Raw genomic sequence first — 22,012 nt, 5'->3', positions numbered from 1 at the left:
CGTAAAACAATGTGACTAAAAAAGTCCTATCTTATACAAAGCAAGCAAACGCAAGTGCAAAAATAAACTAATGGTATACGATTTACACTTAAAACGAATCTACGTTGCTAAAATGTGCATGAAACATTGAATAACCAGATACAATGATAAGGAAGGTAATCGTACGTATAACTAATCTTATACACGACTGTATTATTTTAAATATAGGCAAAAACAAAGGAGACATCTATTAAGACCTAAGATGAGGGATCACAAATCATAGCTAAGAAAAGGTTTTGCATCTCTGCGCTTTACTCACACTTGGTATTGTCATCCAGTCGACCAACAATTCCAGGAGTGCGATAAAAAGATACGAAATAATAATGTCACAGAAAAACGCGATAAAATAAAGAAAAAAAAATAAATAAACGTAGTATAAGAATTCAAGTCAACCAAATATATTAATCAAAACTTAACAGTAATGAAGAAATACACCAACACGTTTATGTCATTTAAGTATTAATAGTGAATAAAAAAAATGGTTTAAAAGCTTAGAATAGCTTAGACTTATTCAAATTAAAAACAAAATCACACGAATTGTAGAACGGAATTGACGCAAGAAAGTTAATACGCCTGTGAAATTGACTTTGTATATAATTTATTATCATATGTATATTAGGTAAATGTATCAATAATCAATGTACAATAGACTTCCTACAACTGGTATTGGCAAATTATTTACGGTTTTTTTTTAATATCATTAAATATGATACCCCTGCTTCCCCAATTATAATTTTTTAAATTGAAATATATTGATCGAGGAAGTTACGCGTGCTTATAACGAATATCATAATAGTAATAACAAGTATTTCCTTATTGATTTATTCGTTCGATAGTAATATTTTTAATTAATTTTTTTATAATCTTGCCATTTAAAAACTACACAAATAGAAACAAAGGGTGATAACGAGTATTATTATATAACTTTACACGTACTGTATATTCATAATCTATATGTATATACCTTTTTGCGCCCTGTTTTCTTATTTTTTCAGTTATGACACTGAGTTGGAAAAAAATTTTTTCTTATATAATCACGCTTTTTTTGCACGTCTCTCATCCTATGACTATAACACTGTATGAGTTAATTTTCGTACAGCCTCGGCCTTTTTAAACAAGACTTTAATTCATAATCAGTATTTGATTTTAAATTAACTTATTTGCACACATTAGGATAAAACGTAATATAATTATATTTTCCTCAAATAACTATAACGAACATCCATTTCTTACTACTATTTATAACAATAAATTTCACTCCAGAATCTTCTCACAGTTACAGTAAAACAGATTTTTTTTTTTTTTTTTTTTTTTTGATAAATTTCAATCACGAATTATTTACAATTAATATTTTTAATTGCGCCAACCAATTATTTAATTAATATCCTCGCTCATGACAAATATAAAATATTTCATTAAACTTTCATACAAAGAAATAGAAAATTCTATATTCAGAATGCAAAGAACAGAATTTTAAATTATTGCTAGGTACATTCATTAACAACAATTTAATGAACCAAAAAAACTGTAGATCTGCTCTTTGAGCCGTTCCGAGGCTATCATTTGTTTATTATTTGGAAGACGCGAGGTACTGAGAATAACTTGCCACACTGTTCAATCTTCCTAACATAGACATTCAATTAAAACGTATTTCTTTTGCATGTATAACACAAGTCAGACAAAGTTGGCTCATATTATAGTACATATTATATTTATTTTGCCGATTCACCACTTAAGGGCGCGCTTTATTTCATAACATTACATTACAAGTATATCGGGTGTCTTTTAGTATGTGCGAGAGAGCCTTTTTCAATGAAGTATCAAATTAAGAAAGGGAATAAGGTACTGTTTGTATCAAGATCATGCCGTACATGCAGTGAATCACGCAGTCACTCAGAGGATCAAGAACCTCGATGCAAGGGCTTATCTATACATGTTACAAAGACCTGGACGTAAAAATGTTTAAAACTATTCGAATTCGTTTTGTTTCCTTTACTCACTTTGATACAGAAATATATCAGTAAAAAATAAAATCATTCGATTAGAGCGAATGAATATATAAATTGTGCGTGGATTTTATTGTGATGGATACCTGGAACACCTTAATAAAATTCTTAAATTACCTACGTATATTATAAATGTGCAAAAAAGTGAAATCAGTCACATATTGCTAAAATGGTATGAAAATGTATGAACATTTAAATTATAAATTTATGTATTTCTAAATTGTACTATAAAGTTAATATTATTATTGTATCCAAAGTATAACGTTCCAGGGTTAATCAAATCTGTAATTTATATAAGATTTGTTTTTTAAACTGGAAATCAAAAAGATCAAACATAAATGAAAGAAAACCAGTATCTCATGTAAATTTGAGTATACTAAATAAAATTTCATTTATAAATGCGAATATAAAAAAGTAAATTAACGGGATGGTCTTGCCAGCAATCTGGTCCGTTGAGCATTGGAACTGAAAGACGAAAAGGTGTAGTAGATCGTGACGAGTGGCAGTGGTTGGTGATTACTATACGTATATACATATATGCATATATATAATACTCAGTAAAAAGCATAAACTCCATGGAACAAAAAAAATTACATCAGTAGCATTTACTTTTTTTATAAATAACATCAACAGTCAAGACGAGAACAAATAATAGCTTTGGTAATCATTACTTTCATGATGAGTTTGTACTTTTTAAAAAGGTTTATTTATATTTGGGTCGCTACGTAATGGTTCACAGTTATGGATGTATATTCATGTACTAGTATACGAGTATAAGTACCAACGGTTGAAAATAGATGCGGGAAATTCAATATCACACAGCGTTTTGGTTATTTCAGCGGGATATAATGAAATTTTAGTAAGTTTTATAAGGTAAAAGGAATATTTTTCAGTAGACAACATTAATATGTTAATAAACGACCAGTAAAATGTAGATAAGTTACGACTTATTAACGTATTCTTAAAAAGTTGGTTGTAATAGACACAAAGATTTTTTAATCTTTTCACCAGCAGTAATCTGAGTTGTGATTAAATTCATGACGTGAGAGATGATACGGTAGGATGTAAGTTTTTGATAAATGAATCAATTTTACATTTTTTACAGTCTATTTTCGGAATAATTATTTTGAAGGTGGAATTATATCTACAGACAAAAGTATATCCAATAATTAAGGACTTGTGACATTGGGACTAGAGCAACAAAATGTTATAACTGGAAAAACTAGCAACGATTATACTACAAATTCGTGTTTGATGGAACTAATACTGAAGGATTATATGGTTACATGTGATATCTAAATTTAAGCACTGAATGAAAACTTCAAAGATTGACTAGTGTCTTAACATCTGGTTGAAAAACGGTAAATTGCTTTATTTTTCGTGGGTGAATTTAAAACTAAACGAATAGTGATGAGACATCAATATCTACGGTAGTGGATTTTTTTTAATTCACAAAAACGTTTTGTAAAGAAAATCGGAAGTGCTTGCTTTTGTTTAATAAATATTGCATAATAAACGATGCTTATCAGAGCAGAAATCAGTCAAATAATTTGTACAAGATTGTCTCATTTTAAATTCGTACATCCTTAAACGCTACATATTAATATCAAAAGTCTTACATGGATTTTGCATATCTATTAAATCAGGGTATTCTGATCTGATTCATCGTTATTTATTGTAGAAAAATTTGGTGAAAGTGCTTGGATTGCGAGCAAAAGTGTCGATTGTGATTCTGTGTATAACACTATAACAAAATTGAAAAAAAAATCAGCAACAATGGAAAATTTCTTTAAATAATAAAGCTTTGGCATTGGTTAGATACAAGCAGAACTCCTTGAGACTACGAAGTATGGAGAAAGATGATGATGATGCCGGTGTTGATATGATTCTTAGTATCGATTGGCCTACTTTAAGCAGACCCACAGTAGACTTTTATGTTAACTTAGAACTTTCCACTCGATATACATCATGAAATTCATCGCTTCATCGTGGATTATAGATGGGTGTGACCGGTAAGAAGCGATTCGTCAGATGAAACGGCGTCGCGTGAACCATTACGTTACGCACCTGGTTCACCCGGTAAGGCACGTGCCATGCCGGCGAGTTCACGTACCCGTTCTGGTAGTTCCAACGGTTGTAATCACCATCACCACCACCTGTCAAGAAGCACTCTGTGAGCTTTTCTAACAATTCTTATTTGTCTAACGCCTACTCATGTTTTTAACGAAAACCAATTTTTTGTTATCAATTATATCTTCGTGGATAATATATACACAATTCTTTTGAAGAGGCCTTACGTAACTTATAGATATCCCGTAACCCGTAATATTAGAATGAAAAATAAATTTACCCTTGAATATAAAGTAATAATACAAAATGTATGACGAACATATGTTAATGAGAATGAAAAAAATTTTTTTAAAGTTTTACAAAGTTTTTGTCAATTAACTAGCACTGTTTTATCATACTTCACAATTATCATTTATGTTTTGCCACAAAATTACAGAGGTTATTATTTATATTGAATTATGTCATTGTTATTATTTGTCAAAATTATTGTACCAGATTTTCTACTTGACAAAATTCTACTGCAATATGTTTTTTTTTTTTTTTTTTTTTTTTTTTTTGAGAACCCACACGAGATACTTTTTTAACAATATTCTAGCACCGGATTTTTCGTTCTCTAATTTTTACCAATTCAATGCAATATATATGTATAGTAATCGAATATTATCTTTGTATAAAATACAATTGACAACAACAAATTTTTTATCTCTTATTCATGTACGACACGTTCTATAATTTGATAATTTAAATTCACTTCATTGAAATGGAAATAATAAAAATTAAAAATTACAACTGATTTTCAGCCATTACGAGACAAATAGAAAAAAATCAATGACAGTGACGATGACAGCAACGACGAAGACAGTTAAACTAATAAAAAGTGACATGAAACCGCCATAGAACGGTAAGAGATTAGAAAGATCTCGTCAGATGTATGAAGGTTAAAATTTGTTATCAAGTAGATGTTTGTCATTGTACATGAAAATTTTATACATTACAAATCCTTAAATCAGAATTGCCTTTTGGGTAGCAAAAATACAAAAAGACAATATTACACAGGTGGGTGATATTCCTTGATGATGGAGTACATGACTGGCCAGCTGAGAGGATGGATAGTGAATTACCAAAGAATAAAAAAATAAATAATTATGTGAAAAATCTGGAAAGAGACTTGAAGTTTTGAACACGTACATTCAAGAAAGAAGTCAGGTCTTTTCGTAATAAGATTTTCATAAAATTTTTCAGAAAGATTTTCCGTTCGTTGGAATCACCATTTGCGGCTACAAATATTTTTGTGTGAAATAGGTAAATCGATTGGTACATGAAGACCCAAGAAAAATAAATTTATAAAATGTAGAGATTATGGAGCAGAAAATGAAAGAGAAGATGGAAAGCGAGAAAGAAAGACTAAAAACAACGGGTAAAAGAAAAATCATCGTTTGAAATATTACGGTAGATAGAGAAAAGAACAGATCGTATAAAAAGAAGACGGAGAAATAATAGAAAAGTCATAATTTATAACAAACAGAAAAAACAATGACAAATAGGTGAAAGGCATAAAAAAAAGACAGAATGAGTATGCAGCAATATTATCGAAGAATAAAATATTGTTCTATTGAAGGATGAAACTGAGAATATAGGTAGAGGTTGTAGACTGAAAGGATCAAAATCATAAATATTACATTATTTAATTGAAATCAGATTATTGAATACCGCATAATAGTATGCCATTAAGAAAATAACGCACAAATGAAAAATTTCGTGTCAATCAAATAAATACGTCACTTAAATTCGTTGTTTTAGTTTTAAACACATATCAACTTTCATGTGTATATGTATAAAAAGGTTTTTCCGCTGTAAGCCACAGCGACAGTGTTTTGTGAAAACAGAATATTGTACGCACGAGCTATAACTTATTTATAGTAATTAGCTATAACTTATATTAAAAATTCTTTCCACTCTGAGTAAAGTTATATACCTTGTTCCCCTAATTACAAAGAATAATCATTAAACTTTCAAATTACATTTTATCAGTTATGTGTCGAAATAACTTTTACTACTAATAAGTAAAATTTAGTCATTTAATAATACTGAAACAGTCAAATTAATTGATTGTATGCTAAATGATGTACCTATTTTTTGCCTTGGAAGGACACAAACAATTATTAGCCATTATTTATAAAAATTATTTTTACAAATGGAAAATTATGCGTTGGTGAACGGAGGCAAATATTTAGTTTAGGCAAAACTTGCATATAAAAGTGGGATCGTTGTCTACTAAATTTTTTTGTATTATTTTTTATTATTAACAATAGCGCATTAAATAAAAATTAAATAATAAAATGATGAATGAAATAAAGTCACATAAATAATTTAAAATGATGGTAAACTATATTTTGATAAGTATACATGATACTGTGCGATAAAAAAATATTTAGTACTGGTCATTAAAATACAGCAAATTTCATTATAAAGGGCACAACACTGTCTATTTAAGAAAAGTCGTTTCACTTAGATATCATTAACAGTTATTTATGTAATACGTATCTGCAAGTACCAAAAAGACATTCAGATATTCTTTTTTTTCCACTATACTCATCAAAATACATTTTATAAAATTTTCTTTACAAAAGTTGTAATTTTATTCTATAGATCAACAGTACTGTTTACTCACAATCATGACTCGACCTTAGAGCAGCTAAAAAACTTTCATCATGCGTAATTTAACACTGGTCTCTTTGCTGGGTAAATGGTACATCATGCTATTAGTATAATATGAAAATCTTGGTATTTTCTCTAAAAGCCGAGTGCATGATGGGATATTAATTATGAATACAGTATGATGTAAAGGAAATAAAAAGAATAATGGTAGATGAAGTGATGTTTATAAGAATGTCATCGAATGTATTCCATTTGAAAAAAACTTGTTATATCAAATATTACCGAACAACAAAACTTCAGGGTCAACCGATTCTACAACAGTCTTAATGATACAATGTTAATACATTTCACAGTGTATTAACAATCAAATTTTTTTTTCCAACTTTTTTGTACACTTGCTACGATAATTTTTCAAATAATTTGCGAATTTGAAGATGAACGTCGTAGTCGATGAATCGGTACTCAGCGTTGCTCTGTATAAAACTTATACGCCATTAATAACAGCACCAAAAGAATAAACTCGGGATTATATTTAAAACTCAACACTCTACTTAGTATAGATAACCTTCAATATCAATTTTAAATTAAACATCATAACTTTCTGAACTACTTCTTATAAATTGTTATTTATTTCTTTATTTAAAATTTATTTATTTCTCTAACTAATCCTATTCTACAAATTAGTGATTTCGATTTATAAGTTTATAACACCGTTTGCTGTTTGTCAAATCTTCATTTTTTCACACTTACTCACGTAGTTATCTTCAGTTTAACTGCGTGGAAGCAGAAAAAAAGAAGAAACGAGCTTTATTCTTCACTCAGATTTATTTTTATATAAAAATGTGTACAATCCAAATGTATAAAAACTAGGCACATAACGTAAACAAAATGTCCTTAGTTTTGGCCTTATATTTACTAAATTGTTAAGAAAAAATTTTTTTGATATCGTGTTTAACGAGGACAAACAATGAAATCGCTCGTAAACTTTAAAATAAAAATAGTTCTTGTCTCAACATAAACAGTACTCTCCTTTGAAAATATATGAACCTAAGATGCATTTAATGCATCTACTTTGACAAAAAATGTTGTAACTGTGATACTTAATTACTTCTTTATTATTTAAGATCAGCGATGATTGTCGTTCTCTCGTAAACACATTACATTGAAAACCAAATGTTTTATTTCTCCTTTGAGGAAAAATTTAATAATTTACTAATGAAAAATACTTCTACGCATCATAACGTGCGTCAGTCGTCATTTTTTTGATTACTACATCACATGTAACAAAGAATCTTTCTTTGAAGACTCAAGTACTTTAATATTTTATGGGACAATTTGATCATTGTTGTGTATTTTATTGACACAGAGAAAAATGTACCATAATTACTTTTTTATCATTAAATAATTATTACATCACTTTTTGATTGCAAAGTGTACCGTAATACTTATTCAATCATTTTTTCGTTTAATTGTCTCAATTCCATGTGACTACAATTCAATTCCACTATGTAAAGTAAATTAGTATTGTTGACCTTATTACTTTTTATTACTATTCGATTGACTTAAGTCGTTTTTGTATGAGGCGCTTATGTTTTTTTTAAGTATACATTTTTTGAATATTCTGTCATGTGTTTGTCGTTGTTATTAAGCTATTTTTTCTGTTTTCCAAGATTCCTTTGCTATTTAACAAAATTACTTTCAGTACTAACGGCAATCACAAATTTAGTTTTTAGATTCAGATAAATCATCATTTTCTTCATCTGGTATGTCAATACTTGGTTCTGGAAGTAATGGAGGTGGTATAGTAGCAACATCGAAACTAGAATCAGTGCTCGATACTATTTGACCATCTTTAATTTCCAAATCTACAACTACACGGTGTCGTCTTTGCTGCTTCTTTCGACGAAAAGCTGTTCTTTGACCTCCTCTATCGGGAGTATGACCTGGACTGTCCATACTAGATGAAGTATCACCTTCACTTTGTGGACTTCGGCCTGTGGAGTAAGGCAATGTTTTAGTTCGTATTTGTGCTTTTATTTGCATTGGTGGACTGGAAGTTGTTGATTCGCCACTTAAACTTGTTGTAGAATAATATGGTGTAGATTTAGCTCTTATAGGAACTATAACTGGTCTTTCAGTTGATCTAGTGCCACCACCACGCCTTGGATCTTGAACGGGATCAGAACGAGCTCTGCCAAATTTTCGTCGAAGATCTTCTGACAATGGGCGCTGTTCTTCAACAGACCAGTCATCTTCATGAGATCTTGATCTAGAAGAAAATCCTGCAAAACCTTCATGCATATCTTCTGAGCTATCTCCTCGATTAACTTCCATGCGCACTTGATCTCCACTAAAATATCGCATTGCTGGAACATTATCGTACAGTTGATCTTCATCTTCCTCTGGTATTGGCCTAGGAATGTCTATAAGATCTGGTAAAATGTCGTAGTTTTCTTCAATTGCTTCATCGTATTCGTTTCTTAACGTTATTCTTGGTGGAGAAATATCACGAGCTTGAGCCATCATGCGTGCAGTTTCTTCTTCGTACTGTTCTTTTTGCATCACATCAAATTGGCTCTCAACAAATTTTCTTGCTTCATCAAATTCATCTTTTACTTCATCTCCTTTATCCAGCTCCGGAAAATGTACTTGTTCTTCAATAAATTCTTGGCTTGTGCCAGGAAGACATGTATTTTCGATGTTTTGGCACTTAGAATTTGGTCTCATACTTGTCCCACTTTTCTCCGAAGTAGTTGTATCACTTTGACTCTTGTCACCGCTAACTGTTGAGTAAAAATGTGGTGGAATAATTGTAGTGCTACCTGACCAATCAGAAATTGAAGCTCCTAAATCTGCTAGAGAATTATCATCCGATTTTGTTCCAGAATATTGACAAAATTGCCGAACAGTGTTGTTTGAGCTGGACCATTCGGACATAGATAAGCCCATTGAGGTATCTTCACTGTGAGATGACCCTGTTATGTGTGAATTTGATCGAGGTCTTACAACAACCTTAACTGTTCCATCAATAGTTGCCGACGAACTTTGGTTATCTTCAAGAAGAGTAGACTGTAAATCATCATGCAACGTACGATTTTCGTCACTAGAATCGCTATTTTGTGTTCGACCTTCTGGGGTCTCTGTACTATCTGTTACCGTTACTTTCACGGCTTCCTCAGGCTTTATTTCCATATAAAATGTTTCTACGTGGCTAATGACAGGATTTTCAAAGATTGGTGAACTTGGAGGTGAAGGCCAATCTTCAGAAGTTTGCAATGGAAGTTTCGATCTTCTACTTTGAAGAGGAGATCTTCCATCATCTTCTCGACCACTTACGTCTATTGGGATGTCTGGTAATTCTGAAGAAGTTCTACGATCTTCTGAAATTGACAAAATAGCTGCAGCTGACGGTGGATCAGAAGACAGAGATGGTTGATGATCACTCGAAATCAGGGATTCATCATCTAGACTAGGAGATCGTGAGCTGGGCTTAAAAGAATCTTCGATATCACTTTTATCTTGCTCTGAAGTTGTTGAACGCTCAGATATCCGTGAGAGAGTTCTAGATAACGAAAATGCTCCATAACTGGCGAGAATCTCTGGACCTATTGGATAAGCAAAGCCACCAGGCATGTCAACCAGTTCGTCCTGAAAGCTATCTTCATTCGGTCCATTACTCTCTTCTGAGTGTGATTGTTGCTGCTGATCATCGTGAGGTATCCAACCTTCTTCTAAACTTGAACTTCCGGAGCTTTCCAAAGGAAAAGGTCTCCAATGTGAACTTAATTCTGCTCGGTGTGGTGCGGGATAGACAGAGCTGCTGCTGCTTTCATCTTCTAATGAAGCTTCTTTACGAGATTCCCTTATTAAGGCAATTTCTCGTCGATCTACAATGGGTTGAACTTGGCCTATACCAAGTGGTCGAGCTATAGAACAAGAACTAGAATCAGGATCTTCTCGATCTGGAGTCCATGTATTAGTTTCTTCACTTCTAGAGCGCTCCGTGCTAAGTCGTCCCTTTTTATCTACGCTCAATCTGTTGTTATCATAATGATCTTTTTGAGCCGGTTCATCCATTGGGAGCTCTTCAGCTCCATCTTCCTCATCTTTGCGCATTTCTAAATATTCTGGCGTCAGTTCAACTTCAACGAGTGTTTTTTCATCCATTTTATCAACTCCGTAATCTGGAGAACTTACTTCACTATCGATGCCTTGCATCTGAATTTGCGTATCTAAAGCATCTAAAGTATCTTCACTAGTATCACCAGAATCTAATCGTTTTTTTTCTCCTGGTTTCACTTCAATTTCGTAAGTTCCTTGATCTATTTTATTATCTTGTTGATTGTAACTATAATCTTTGTCATCATCAGAACACTCTTCAATAGAAATTTGTATGGGTGATTTAGCCATGTCAGGTCCATCAGGAGGGAAGTCGCTAAAATCTGGTGTTAAAGTTGTTTCTTTGCTTTTTGACATATTCATACCTTGAGTTTTATCTTTTGCAGGGCTAATCGTAACATTTGGCAAATCTTCAACAAAATCTTTAGGTCTACTTTCAGAGACTTTAACTTTCTCCTCACTTGCGTCTTTTCTTTTATCAATTTCTTTTTCTTTTTCCTCTTTTTCTTTTTCTGCCTTAACGAATTTTTTAACAACTTCGCTCATTTTTTTATCAGATTGTATCTTTTTTAGTGAGAATTTTGGTTTTTTAACCTCTGTTTTACATTCTGTATTTGAATCAGAACTTTGGTCTATGTATTTAGTTTGAGCCTTATCTTTTATATCGAATGCTTGAGATTCTCTCAAACTTAGATTCATAATTTTTCGTTGAATTTCGTTTTCATCCAAAATTGAATCCAAGCAAGGGGTTGCATCATTATTTTCTGTTAACGGTGATTCTAAGTATTGAGCAGAAACTTCAGTGCTTGAATGAGAATCTGTAGCAATTTCTGGAATGCTTGTATGATCTGTACTGTCTAACTGATAACTTTGAAAATTTTCAACTTGAATCGACTGTTGTCTTAACATGGGGCTTTTTTCCGTTGCTGTGATTAATGGCTTTTCTTTATTTTCTGCTTCTTCACTTAAATCCAGAGTATCATCTTTACTTGAAAATGCATTTGCTGGAGGCAATCGATGAACTGAAATAACAGCTGCATCTAAGGATTTTGCTCTTCTTTGAGAAGTCGGCGACTGTGTAGCTCCTTGTCGTTGTAAGGCACCGATTCCACTTCCTTCTGAGAGCCCGAGACGTGCTCGAGCGAATAATACAGGACTTTGTCCAGGTTTTCGAAGAACTACTGGAGATTTTTGTACGTCTTTCTTCAAGCCCACTTCTTTTTTGACATCCATTGGTGGTTTATTCGTTGTCTTAGCGGCATCAAGTATTTTATCTTTTATATTCTTCCTCAATTCAAACTTTAGAGTTTGTGAAACGTCTTTTTGTTTTACTTCTGGCTTATGTATATTATCTAAATATTTCTTAGTCTCTGTCACTTTTTTTGGAGATGCTTTTGGAGATTCTTTCGGAGAAACTTTTGGAGAAGTCTTTGGTGATACTTTAGGTGATACTTTCGGGGAAACTTTTGGGGAAACCTTTGGTGAAACTTTAGGGGAAACTTTAGGGGAAACTTTTGGTGAAACTTTAGGTGAAACTTTTGGTGAAACTTTTGGAGAAACTTTTGTTAAATCAGATTTGCTAGTCCTTATACTTGCGGATCGTTTTGGAGATACTTTGTCTAAAGAATCTTTTCTTTCTGCACTGCCTAAGCTTTTAGATATTCCAAGTGACTTAGGTCTACACTTTTCGTTTTGTAATGAAACAATTTTAATTAATTCATCATCAACAGAAGCAGATTTTGCTCGAGGTTTTCTCAGTTCATCTTCTCTTGACAATGAAAATGATCTGTCAGATAGCCTACTTACTGATTTTGACCTTCCTTTTTGTACAATGCTTACTTCAGGTACTATGTCTGTAGAATCAATAATAATAATTTCTTGAGGCATTTCACCTAATTTGAGTTTTGATTTATCTATACGCGAGCTTGAAGGAGATGTTTTAGATTCTTTCGATCCACTTTTTTTGAAAGGTGGCTTATCTCCTTCAAGTGACTTTGACTGCTTTTTAAAATCTTTTTTAATAGGATCTGATTTCATTTTTTTAATTCGCTTAGGTGATACATCTTGAGTGAAGCTTTTAACTTCAGCCTCTGGAGACAGAAGAGTATCTATAGATGCTTTTTCTTCGGCTAATGACAGTGATTTAGATCGTATAGGTTCTCCATGTGGTCTAAACATGAATGGAGTAAACTCTGGTACTTTAAGGCAATCTAATTCTAATGTAGGTTTAACTGGCACCTCATCAAGCGGTAAATCCGCTACAGGTTCAACAAAATCGTCATGTCCAGTATCAATTATTTTTGGTCTTGATGCGCCCGCGATTTTATTTGCTTCCGTATATCTCGATTCTATTTCATCTAGAATAAGTTTGGTCTTTTCTGGTATGCTTGGTTTTTCAAGACCTTTTGGCTTGGTTTTCTTCGGAGAAGGAGGTAGTTTTGGAGATGTAGGACCAGATACTTTGCCATCACTTTCATACGGATCATCTCGAGAATGATCTGTTACAATAAACTGACTTGGTTTTGGACGTGTAATTTGCGGTTTTTCGGAAACAGGTGGTTTCTTTGTATGTTGTTGTTTTGCTTTATTAGAATCTGGTAAATCAGGGAGTGGCATATTTTCTATATCTGTTTCAACGCTATCGTCCGGTACGATTAGTTTTGCTTTTTCACGCCGGTCAAGCTCTTGCTTAATTTCCATTCCAACTACTTCTGCAAAATTTAATTTTGATTTTTCAGAAAAACTAGAGCTTCGAGAGCTAAGATCGGGAGAACGTCTTTTTTCTAAAGTTGAAATAATTGTTGCAGTGGGATCTGTCGGAGATAAATGTTTTGATAATCTTTTCTCTAGAACTGAAACTATAGTAACATTTGGATCAGTTGGTGATAATTTTGTATGCTTTTTATCTAGACTAAGGGACTTAGGTCCAATGGCTCCTTTAGCTAAGGAAGACTCTGATTTTATTTTGTCCAAAGAACTCGATTTGGAAGAAACTTTTGAATCTTTAGTCGGGCTTACTTTAGGGCTACGATCTGGTGAAATGCTTGGCGATAATTTAGAACTTAAAATACTCTTTGGCTTATCAGAAGGGCTTAAAACTACTTTTGGCTTATTAGGACTAACAACAATTATACGGGGTTCATCCGTGGGTAAAAAACGTGTACATGGTTTATCTGGTGACGTTAATTTTGTCAAATCTGTAAACGACGCGTCAGTAACAGGTTTTAATGGTAATACTGATAAATCTTTGGCAATAATTTTTGCCGCAAGTTTTCCAAACTTCGTACCATCAGACTCGGATTTTTCATAAGACGCTGTTCCATTCATAACATGACGTTTGTGCAAGGTGTAGGGGATATCTATGTTTGACTTTTTTTCTTGAATGCCTTCCAAAAAAGCGTCTTCATCGCCCGAATCAGCAGGTGTAAGATCAATTGACTTTTGATGCATTAACATATGCCGCTTACTATTCGATCCAAGTCGTTCTCTTGCAGGGTTAGGATCGCTTTTTGTTCTCTCAACTGGTACATGAGTCGATGGATCATCCGGAAAGCCTAATACTGTTCCTCCTACCACTTTTGGATCATATTCCGTAAAAACCGTCTTAGGCTTGAAATTTTCTTTCTCTATCGATATGCTGCTACTTAAGCTGTCGGTTCTTGATTCAATGGAAAGTTTGGCTTGGCGTTCTTTTTCTCTGCGATCCTCATTTCTTCTAGCTTTTTCCAAACTTTTGTAGTCGTCTCGCTCTTTAGGCTTGTTTTCCCTCATTTTCTCCAACTGCTTGCTATATTGTCTTATTTCTTGATATTCAATTGAACTGTATGGATCGTAATCTAAATAATCAGCACCCACACGATCCTTAATACTAGAGTGATCAAGACTTTTTCTACGCAACTCTTTCTGCAGGCTTTTTCTATCAGACTTGTCTTTTTTATCTTTTTTGCTAACCTCATATCGCTCAAACGAACTCAATTTTTCTATTGTTTTTGGATCAAAATCAAAAATAGATCTATCCTTATCGATCGTATCGGCGCTTCTATTCCTAGGTTTGTCAAACGGACTTCTATTCGACCCAGAACGCCTCCTATCAAAATATCTCTGTTCGTGTTCGGACAACGGACTACGACCCGGGCTACGTCTCGCATCCAACCGTTCCATACTTCGTTCCCTTCGTTCACGCGAGTCTCGACGATAACTCTTGTAACTCCGACTATCGAGAGTTTCCAAGCTTTTTCTGAGCTCCCGTGTATCCAAATGCTCGGTGCTTCTCCTATAATCGCGAAAATCATTCCGGCAGCTTGCTCGTCTCTCACGCATAAAATCAAGCCGCTCCAGACTCCGTTCACGAGCATCAAGCCGTTCCAAGCTACGCCTCAACTCGGCATTACGTCGCGTCTCTCGCGTGTCGATCCTTTCGCTACCCCTACGCTCCCGCGACTCCGTTTTCCGAGCTTCCCGCGAGCTCTCGCGCTCCACGCGTTTGCGCTCCTGCTCCTGCATTTTAGACAATATCTTATCCACCTTCATCTCCACCTCCCGCGCCTTTTTCTCGTGAGCCTTCTGCGCCCTGCCCAAACTACCCGTGTCGACCACCGATGGCCGTGGCGATTGGTTGTGCTCCAAACTAGCTATGCTCCTTGCTCTGGTCTGACTACCCGCGTACGCGGTTTTGCTCCCATCGATCGGACTGACATCGTCACTATCGTCGTCTATTCGCGTCTTCGGTCTCATGATTCCCTGCTCGCGCAAAACTTCCGAGTCAACGTGGGTTATTTTGTGCTTCGGCCTCACGGACTTGAGCTCGTTGAGCACGGTCATCTTTTGCTTTTGCACTTGCAGCACCATCGGATCGACCTTGATCGATTCCTGGTGGGCGAGGAGCTTGCTCTGAGCCAGCTCGATCGAATCGACGTGGTGGGTCTCGATTTTTCTCTCTATCTGCGTGCCCGTGCGTTGTATTCGCGTCTCGGTGTAAACGAACTCGCCCTCGGGGCGCCCGACCGAGTACCGATCCGTCGACTTGTCGCTCTTGAGGCTCCTAATGTCGGCAAGCACGGTCTTGAAGAGCTGCTTGTCCACGGAACGAATCGATTTCTGTTTGACGAAGGAATCGGTCTCGGAGTCCATTTGGAACATCTCCGGCTCGATGCCTTCGTCGCTCTGGTCAGAAAGCGCCTCGTTCTCTTCATGCGGACTCGAGTACGACTCGGGATACTCGAACTCGTTCTCGCGTTCCAGCAGCTCGTACGAGTCGTGGGACAGATCATCGTGGGAGAGGTCACCGGCGTGGGCCGACCCCTCGTGCCCCGACTCGGTGGACAGCGACGACGTGCCCGGGTAAGAGCTACTGTAGATCTTGTCGGGCACGGAGTTGCGGTCCAACGAGGGGAGCTTAGAGCTCGCCGCGCTGTACGGACGATGCGTCTCGTCGCAGCGCGTCACCGGGTTGTCGAGCTCGCCCTGCGACGGTAGCTGGAACCCGTCGAGAATCGAGCCCGAGTCCTTTGCCGTAACCGTCGCGGTGCTCTTATTATTGTTAATCGTCGTCGTCGACACTGTTGCCGACGACGCCGGGACTTGGTGGAAGCTCGTGACGTAGAGCTCGCGGCAGCTGGTCGAGCGCTGCCACGAGTACCTAGGCAGAGGTCGAGGCGCCGGGAATTCGGGGGGACTGCTGTTAGAGGGGCTGATACGACCTGTTGATGAAATCCTGGCTTGCTGATGCTGCGGCTGACTGGTAACATGCGATGGCGCTTGGCCCTGGCTGTACGGGGTGGCCGGTGAATGCACGTCTATAGAGGTGAGCGTCCGATAGGACGTAGCTGTGTCTTCGCGACGGTGACTCGTCCCGCCCATCGAGGCACTCGTCGCAGTCGTCGGAGAATCCAGCGTCATCGAACCGTATGACAGAGACAGAGCCGGCGTTTCCAGCGCTGCAAACACAACAATGTCACAATTATTCATGCCAATTTTTTTTCCATAACATCGTACAATGACAATTTTTAGATTTACTTGTTTATTAAATTTTTTTTTTTTTTTTTTTTTATATAAAACTCATTTATTTATACACGTGCTTGTAAGCGTCATTACCTATACACTATAGTGTTTTACATGTATACCTACGCTGCATCAACAAAATGATCCAGTTGATTATGAGAGATTGTTCAAGTATTTCAATGCAAACAACGTCACTGTTTCAATACTCTCATAACCGTGAGTGTGATAAGACTTTTAGTAGTACAATGATACATAAGCAAAAGACAGTACATATGTGTGTCTCTTTGTGAAATAAAGCTGACTGTATATTATAGGTTCCTACATGACACTACGGAAACTACACTACCAAGAATTCAACTCATATGTAAATTAAATCACAATAATCATAATAATAATAATGTAATTAACAAGTACGTTTTTGAAATCATATGATAAGTCAACGCAACGAAACGAAACAAAAAAAAAAAAAAAAAAAAAAAGGTGACAAATGTACGAATGACAAAAACGAATCAATAAGTTAATACCAAAACGACGAAATGATCAAAACAAAGATTGGAACAAAATTTTCAAAATGATCAATGGACTTGAAGCATTTTAGTGTTGTTTAGCTTTTTTTTTTTAATAATATTATTTGATTTGTCTGTAGTTGTTTTTTTTTTTTTTTTGTCCATTTTTAGTGTAAATCAGTGGTTGGTGTCGCTCGGTGGTACATACCAGGATCGCCGAGGGGCAGGAGGGGGTGGGCAGAGATGCTGGAGCTGCCCAAAAGGGAGCTGCTTGACGTGGCCCCACGATAGCCTCCCCCCTCCGAGCCCTGTAATGCCCTACCACTGCTAGTCTGCCGGAACGAATTGGACCTGCGAGCAAGAGAGAGTCAAGTTCAGCATCAGACCTAACGCTATCCATGATCCTTTTTTTTTTTTTTTTTCTCTCATCTTCTTATTTTTTATCTCTTGCAAATCAAAGAATGTGTTAAAAATGAGTTTTAATTCGTATTCGTTTTATCGCGACATCAAGGGTAACAAAGTAGATTAGTGAGCAAAGTGATTAGCAGACGGGCCAATGTAAGTTGAAGAAAAAAAAAAGTCTAAAAATTGAAAAAGTATAATTAGTAGTGTACAAATTATTAATGCAGATGAGAGTAAAAAAGATGATTAGTGTGAGAGAAAGAGGTGAAAAATTCGAATCTAAAGATACTCGAACTACTGCTAAATCGAAACGTACGACAAAAATTTCAAAACGATTTTTTTTTTCCAGTACACACGTTTATGTACACATGTGTTTTCGGGTTTGTTTGAAGGGAACTAATATACACATATACTTCTTTTGTGATGGACAGATGGATATGATAACAAGAGAGTAACGTGGACGTGTCGTCGATTATCGTTTCAACGAATACGTTAGTATAACATTGATAGTGATAGTGATCGAAAGGTTACATCAAAATATATCAAAGTGAAAAATGTATGTATAATATTTATAAATGAGGTATTTCGTCAATATACATAATTGTAAATGTGTAGTAAAGTATGGAAAAGAAAAAAAAATTTGACAAGAAAAAAAAAGTTATATAACAGTAATATTGGCGGAGGGTATACACATTGATGATCATTCGGGTTTTGAAAAATCGTGCCCTGATGGTGAGCCTGACTCCCCCGCCACCCCCTGCCCCGAGCAGGCAACACTGATGTTGTATTTTTTGTTACTATTGAAAAGCACGATGATACAGAAATATATAGCGTGTAACTATCGTATACGGTGCATATTGAACACACGCTCACAAAACTTTTTGCCTTTATTTTCGTGTCTTTCCTATTATAGTGGTCAACCATGCGAAGAAAAATACTAAACCGATAATGACTGTGATGGTCAACAGATTCCTTTAAAGTAAGAGAAAAAAAAAAAAGAAAAGTATCTACGTCGATTGTAACATCGGCGGGCTATGTGCGATTTTCCCTCCGGAGCAACAGGTCAGTATTTTACTTCGCATCGGATCAAAAAATCGAAACTCGACGTCTTTTGTGTGCATTCAAAGTGACCAAAACATAAAAGTACACAACGCTCCAAAGGTGAAGAAAGAGAGACAGAGGCGACGTCGAGTTTCAAAGGTATAAGTGTTCTAGAGGTGCAACTTTGGTGTCGTAGGCGAAGAAAAGGGCGGTGGTGTCAATCGAGATAGAAACTGCTTTGTGCTTCGGGTCTTGAACGAACCATCTCGATGCTACTGTTTTCGTGAGGTTGTTGTTATTTTAATGATCGATCGATTGTCTCATCGAATCTTTTGTTTTAAGAATTACATTTTACGTGGAATTTTATTATTCGACAGAGCGAGGGGGGGGGAGGAAGGGTGTCACAAACTCAATTGCAATGCTTTGTCATGCACTAGCTACTTTGTCAATATACACATATGTATAGATACTTTTATGATGAACGACAAATCACTTAGGTGTCAAGAAACCCGTTTGAAAAGTCACAAAATGAACGTAATCAAGAAACATATACAATTAGTGGTACTTTCGGGCGATTGATCGTGAGGGCATATTTTATCGACTTACCTCTGAAACTCTTGCGTCCTCTTGACGTAGTTGTCACGCACAAACTCTACTATCTGCTTTTGCGTCTTGCCGCTGTACCTGTAAGGTGAGAAGGAAATTTTTTAAAAATAAACAATCAAAGTTAAGTTTTTTTTTTAAAAGCTCCAATAAATATTTATTTCATGCTTAAATTTTATTCACGAATCGAAAGTACATGTACCTAAATGAAGATCCTCGGCTGAGAACTCGAGTTTTTTGTCGGGTCACCCGCTTGACCGTGGAGCAACGGAAGAACCCATGATTCTCCACGCATTTTTTCCAAAAGTTTTTGCACTCGTTGCGCCCTTCGAAAAAAAACTCGACCGTATCCTTGTAGAAACCCTACAACAAATCATTGGCACAAATAATTAATACATGTCTCAACCACTTATCCATATGACACTCATAATTAGTACAATTTTCTTGCATTATGAAGGAGTGATTTCGAAGGATTGAAAAAAAAAAAAAAAAAATCTTACATAGCCTTCCGGGTGGAGCTTGATCAAAAACTTTTTCCTCTTGAAACTGATTTTTCGTATCTTCGCCCAACTAAACGTGTTGATTTTCGAGTAGTTCTGAAAGACTATGATCCCCATGTGCGCCACGGACAAGTTCAACGGCACTCCTTCGTGATCCTGTGTGGAATATTTTCAGATTTATTATTATTGTTTTTTTTTTTTTTTTTCATTCGTACATCTTGAAAACCATCCAATACCTTTGCGGGATGCATTTTCATGCCGTAGAGTTCGCAGCGCCGCGCAGTTTCGAGAAGATTCAGATCCGCTTCGGCGGGCGACTGTCCCCTGTCCAAACAGACGCGCACACCATAAAATTAATTCAATCGACAAAAGACTCGTCGCGAGACATAAAACCGAATAATAAACGCTCATACAGTATACCGATCTAATTAACCAACAAAGGCGTATCAGACCGCGTCAATTGCAACGTCGAGCTCTCGATTAAAGCGAATCACGCAAGTGCCACATTGTTTATGAATAATGGAACAGCGGACTCGAAAATCACACAAAGCTCCAACTGCCCCAGCCTTTGACAAAGAACGTTTTAAAAATATACCTCCCTCCCCTCCAAATTAAAAGGGAATCGTCCCGGACTCCGTATAATCAATCTCGTCGCATCGGTTTCGCACATGGCTTTTCATTACCAATACCACATCGACTTACCCGCAGCCATGGTATCAAAATATACGCAACGCGACGTTTTCAAGTCAATTGCACAGAGTATAATATAATATAATATAGAGACACGGAGCAGCATTCGGTGTATGCCTCTATGTACGTGTACACACACACACGCACGCAAGACGGTTGTTGCCGCTGCAGCATTCCCGACGCGCCTTTTACATAACGAGCCGGAACCCGCTATACTTACTAGTTATACGTACGCATATGTGCAAGTACATACCACCACTTTGGAGCAAGAAATATTATTAATGTTATCATGATAATGCGGTGGCAGACGCGTTCGTCTCCTCCTCTATAGACTGCACCGAGGTACTTACGACAAAGAAGACATCATGCATAGTATATGGGTATTATATGTTGCCAGGGACTTACGCGTGTTTTTTGTGGTTCTCCATGATCCTGCGCTCGAGCTCTTGGTCCTGGTGCGGCACGAACTTGTACGTCGACAAGTACGTGTGGTCCGGGTAGTCCTCCGTCACGTAATCCCCGCACTCGGCTGTTTCGCAAGAATATTTAATTGGGTCTTTGAATATTTGGATGATCGTCCATTGGCCAAATAAATTGTATGGTAAACAGAGTCACAAAGTGTACATCAAGTATTCAAATCAGTTTCTCTTTTTTTTTTTTTTTTTTTTTTTCTACATCGAATATCCAGACAACCCCTCCCCCCGCGGATGTTTTTCCCGACACGAGATGGCATTCGTATATATCGAGCCAGTCAATTTATAATTCACGCATCGTAGACGACAGAGCGTATAAATATGTTGTATAGCGCGCAATATTGCGCCGAGTTATAAAACCCAATGTGTCTTCCCCCTCGTGCTCTTTTTCCCGCGCAATAGTCTCTCGCGACAATGAGCCAATTGTGCCCCCGGGATTGAAGCAATCAAGATATATCCGCGCCCGCCCTATATACATCCACACCGTACGACTAACAGAGGCGTATATTATATATACGGTAGTCCGGACCGCGCCTAAGTGTACATGTTACACGCCAAACGGTTCAATGTACCGTTCGAGACGCTTTTAAAATTTCAACTCTTTGCTTCTCTACTCGTTTTTTCTCCGTTTTTTTTTGGTCTAGCGCGCGCGCGCGATGATTTTGTTACACTTGGCCACTTAACTTTCATGAGTTTCCCTCCCCCCGTTTATTCTAATTTGTGGTTTTCATGTGGCTCGGTGGCTCGTGTGTTATTATCGTCGTTCGTTGTTATTCCGACTCGGGCATAAAAGAGGACCAATAAACGCCTCGAGATTTTTCATTTTATCACGTTTTAACGAGGAAAAAATTGAGCGTTGCTTGTTTTTTTTCCTCCAACTTGTCGGGGCGAAAAAAAAACAAAAA

The 22,012-nt window shown here is 36.3% G+C and overlaps 2 protein-coding genes across 5 annotated transcripts in view; both read right to left on the bottom strand.

Moving 5' to 3' along the window:
• Positions 1 to 22,012, bottom strand: part of LOC106641753 (FERM, ARHGEF and pleckstrin domain-containing protein 1) — a 40,252-nt gene that overhangs the window by 3,714 nt on the left and 14,526 nt on the right. For 2 of the 4 annotated variants that reach the window (XM_089594892.1, XM_089594893.1), the window contains exons 5-11: positions 21,040 to 21,163; positions 20,181 to 20,268; positions 19,945 to 20,100; positions 19,647 to 19,807; positions 19,448 to 19,525; positions 17,607 to 17,749; positions 16,592 to 16,828 (exon numbers count right to left, since the gene is read on the bottom strand). In XM_089594892.1, coding sequence (XP_089451018.1) covers positions 16,592 to 16,828; positions 17,607 to 17,749; positions 19,448 to 19,525; positions 19,647 to 19,807; positions 19,945 to 20,100; positions 20,181 to 20,268; positions 21,040 to 21,163 — 987 coding nt within the window. Of the gene's footprint in view, positions 1 to 1,404; positions 4,202 to 16,591; positions 16,829 to 17,606; positions 17,750 to 19,443; positions 19,526 to 19,646; positions 19,808 to 19,944; positions 20,101 to 20,180; positions 20,269 to 21,039; positions 21,164 to 22,012 lie in introns of those variants that run through there. The other 2 variants (XM_089594894.1, XM_089594895.1) reach the window with 2 other exon arrangements.
• On the bottom strand, positions 8,496 to 15,904 carry LOC149374187 (uncharacterized). Its single transcript, XM_089594350.1, has one exon. It carries the CDS (start codon positions 15,738 to 15,740, stop codon positions 8,496 to 8,498), a length of 7,245 nt encoding a protein of 2,414 aa, XP_089450476.1. The 5' UTR covers positions 15,741 to 15,904.

Source organism: Copidosoma floridanum, unplaced genomic scaffold (assembly GCF_036245765.1).
Source record: "Copidosoma floridanum isolate Cflo_tuat_1 unplaced genomic scaffold, Cflo_Japanese_pri ptg000021l, whole genome shotgun sequence".
Taxonomy (NCBI): domain Eukaryota; kingdom Metazoa; phylum Arthropoda; class Insecta; order Hymenoptera; family Encyrtidae; genus Copidosoma; species Copidosoma floridanum.
Note: the sequence above shows the minus strand (reverse complement) of the source record. Positions and strands in the feature narration are given on the sequence as shown.

Coding starts and splice junctions, on each gene's coding strand:
- LOC149374187 (XM_089594350.1), bottom strand. CDS start 15,740: ATGGTGCTGCAAGTGCAAAAGCAAAAGATGACCGTGCTCAACGAGCTC.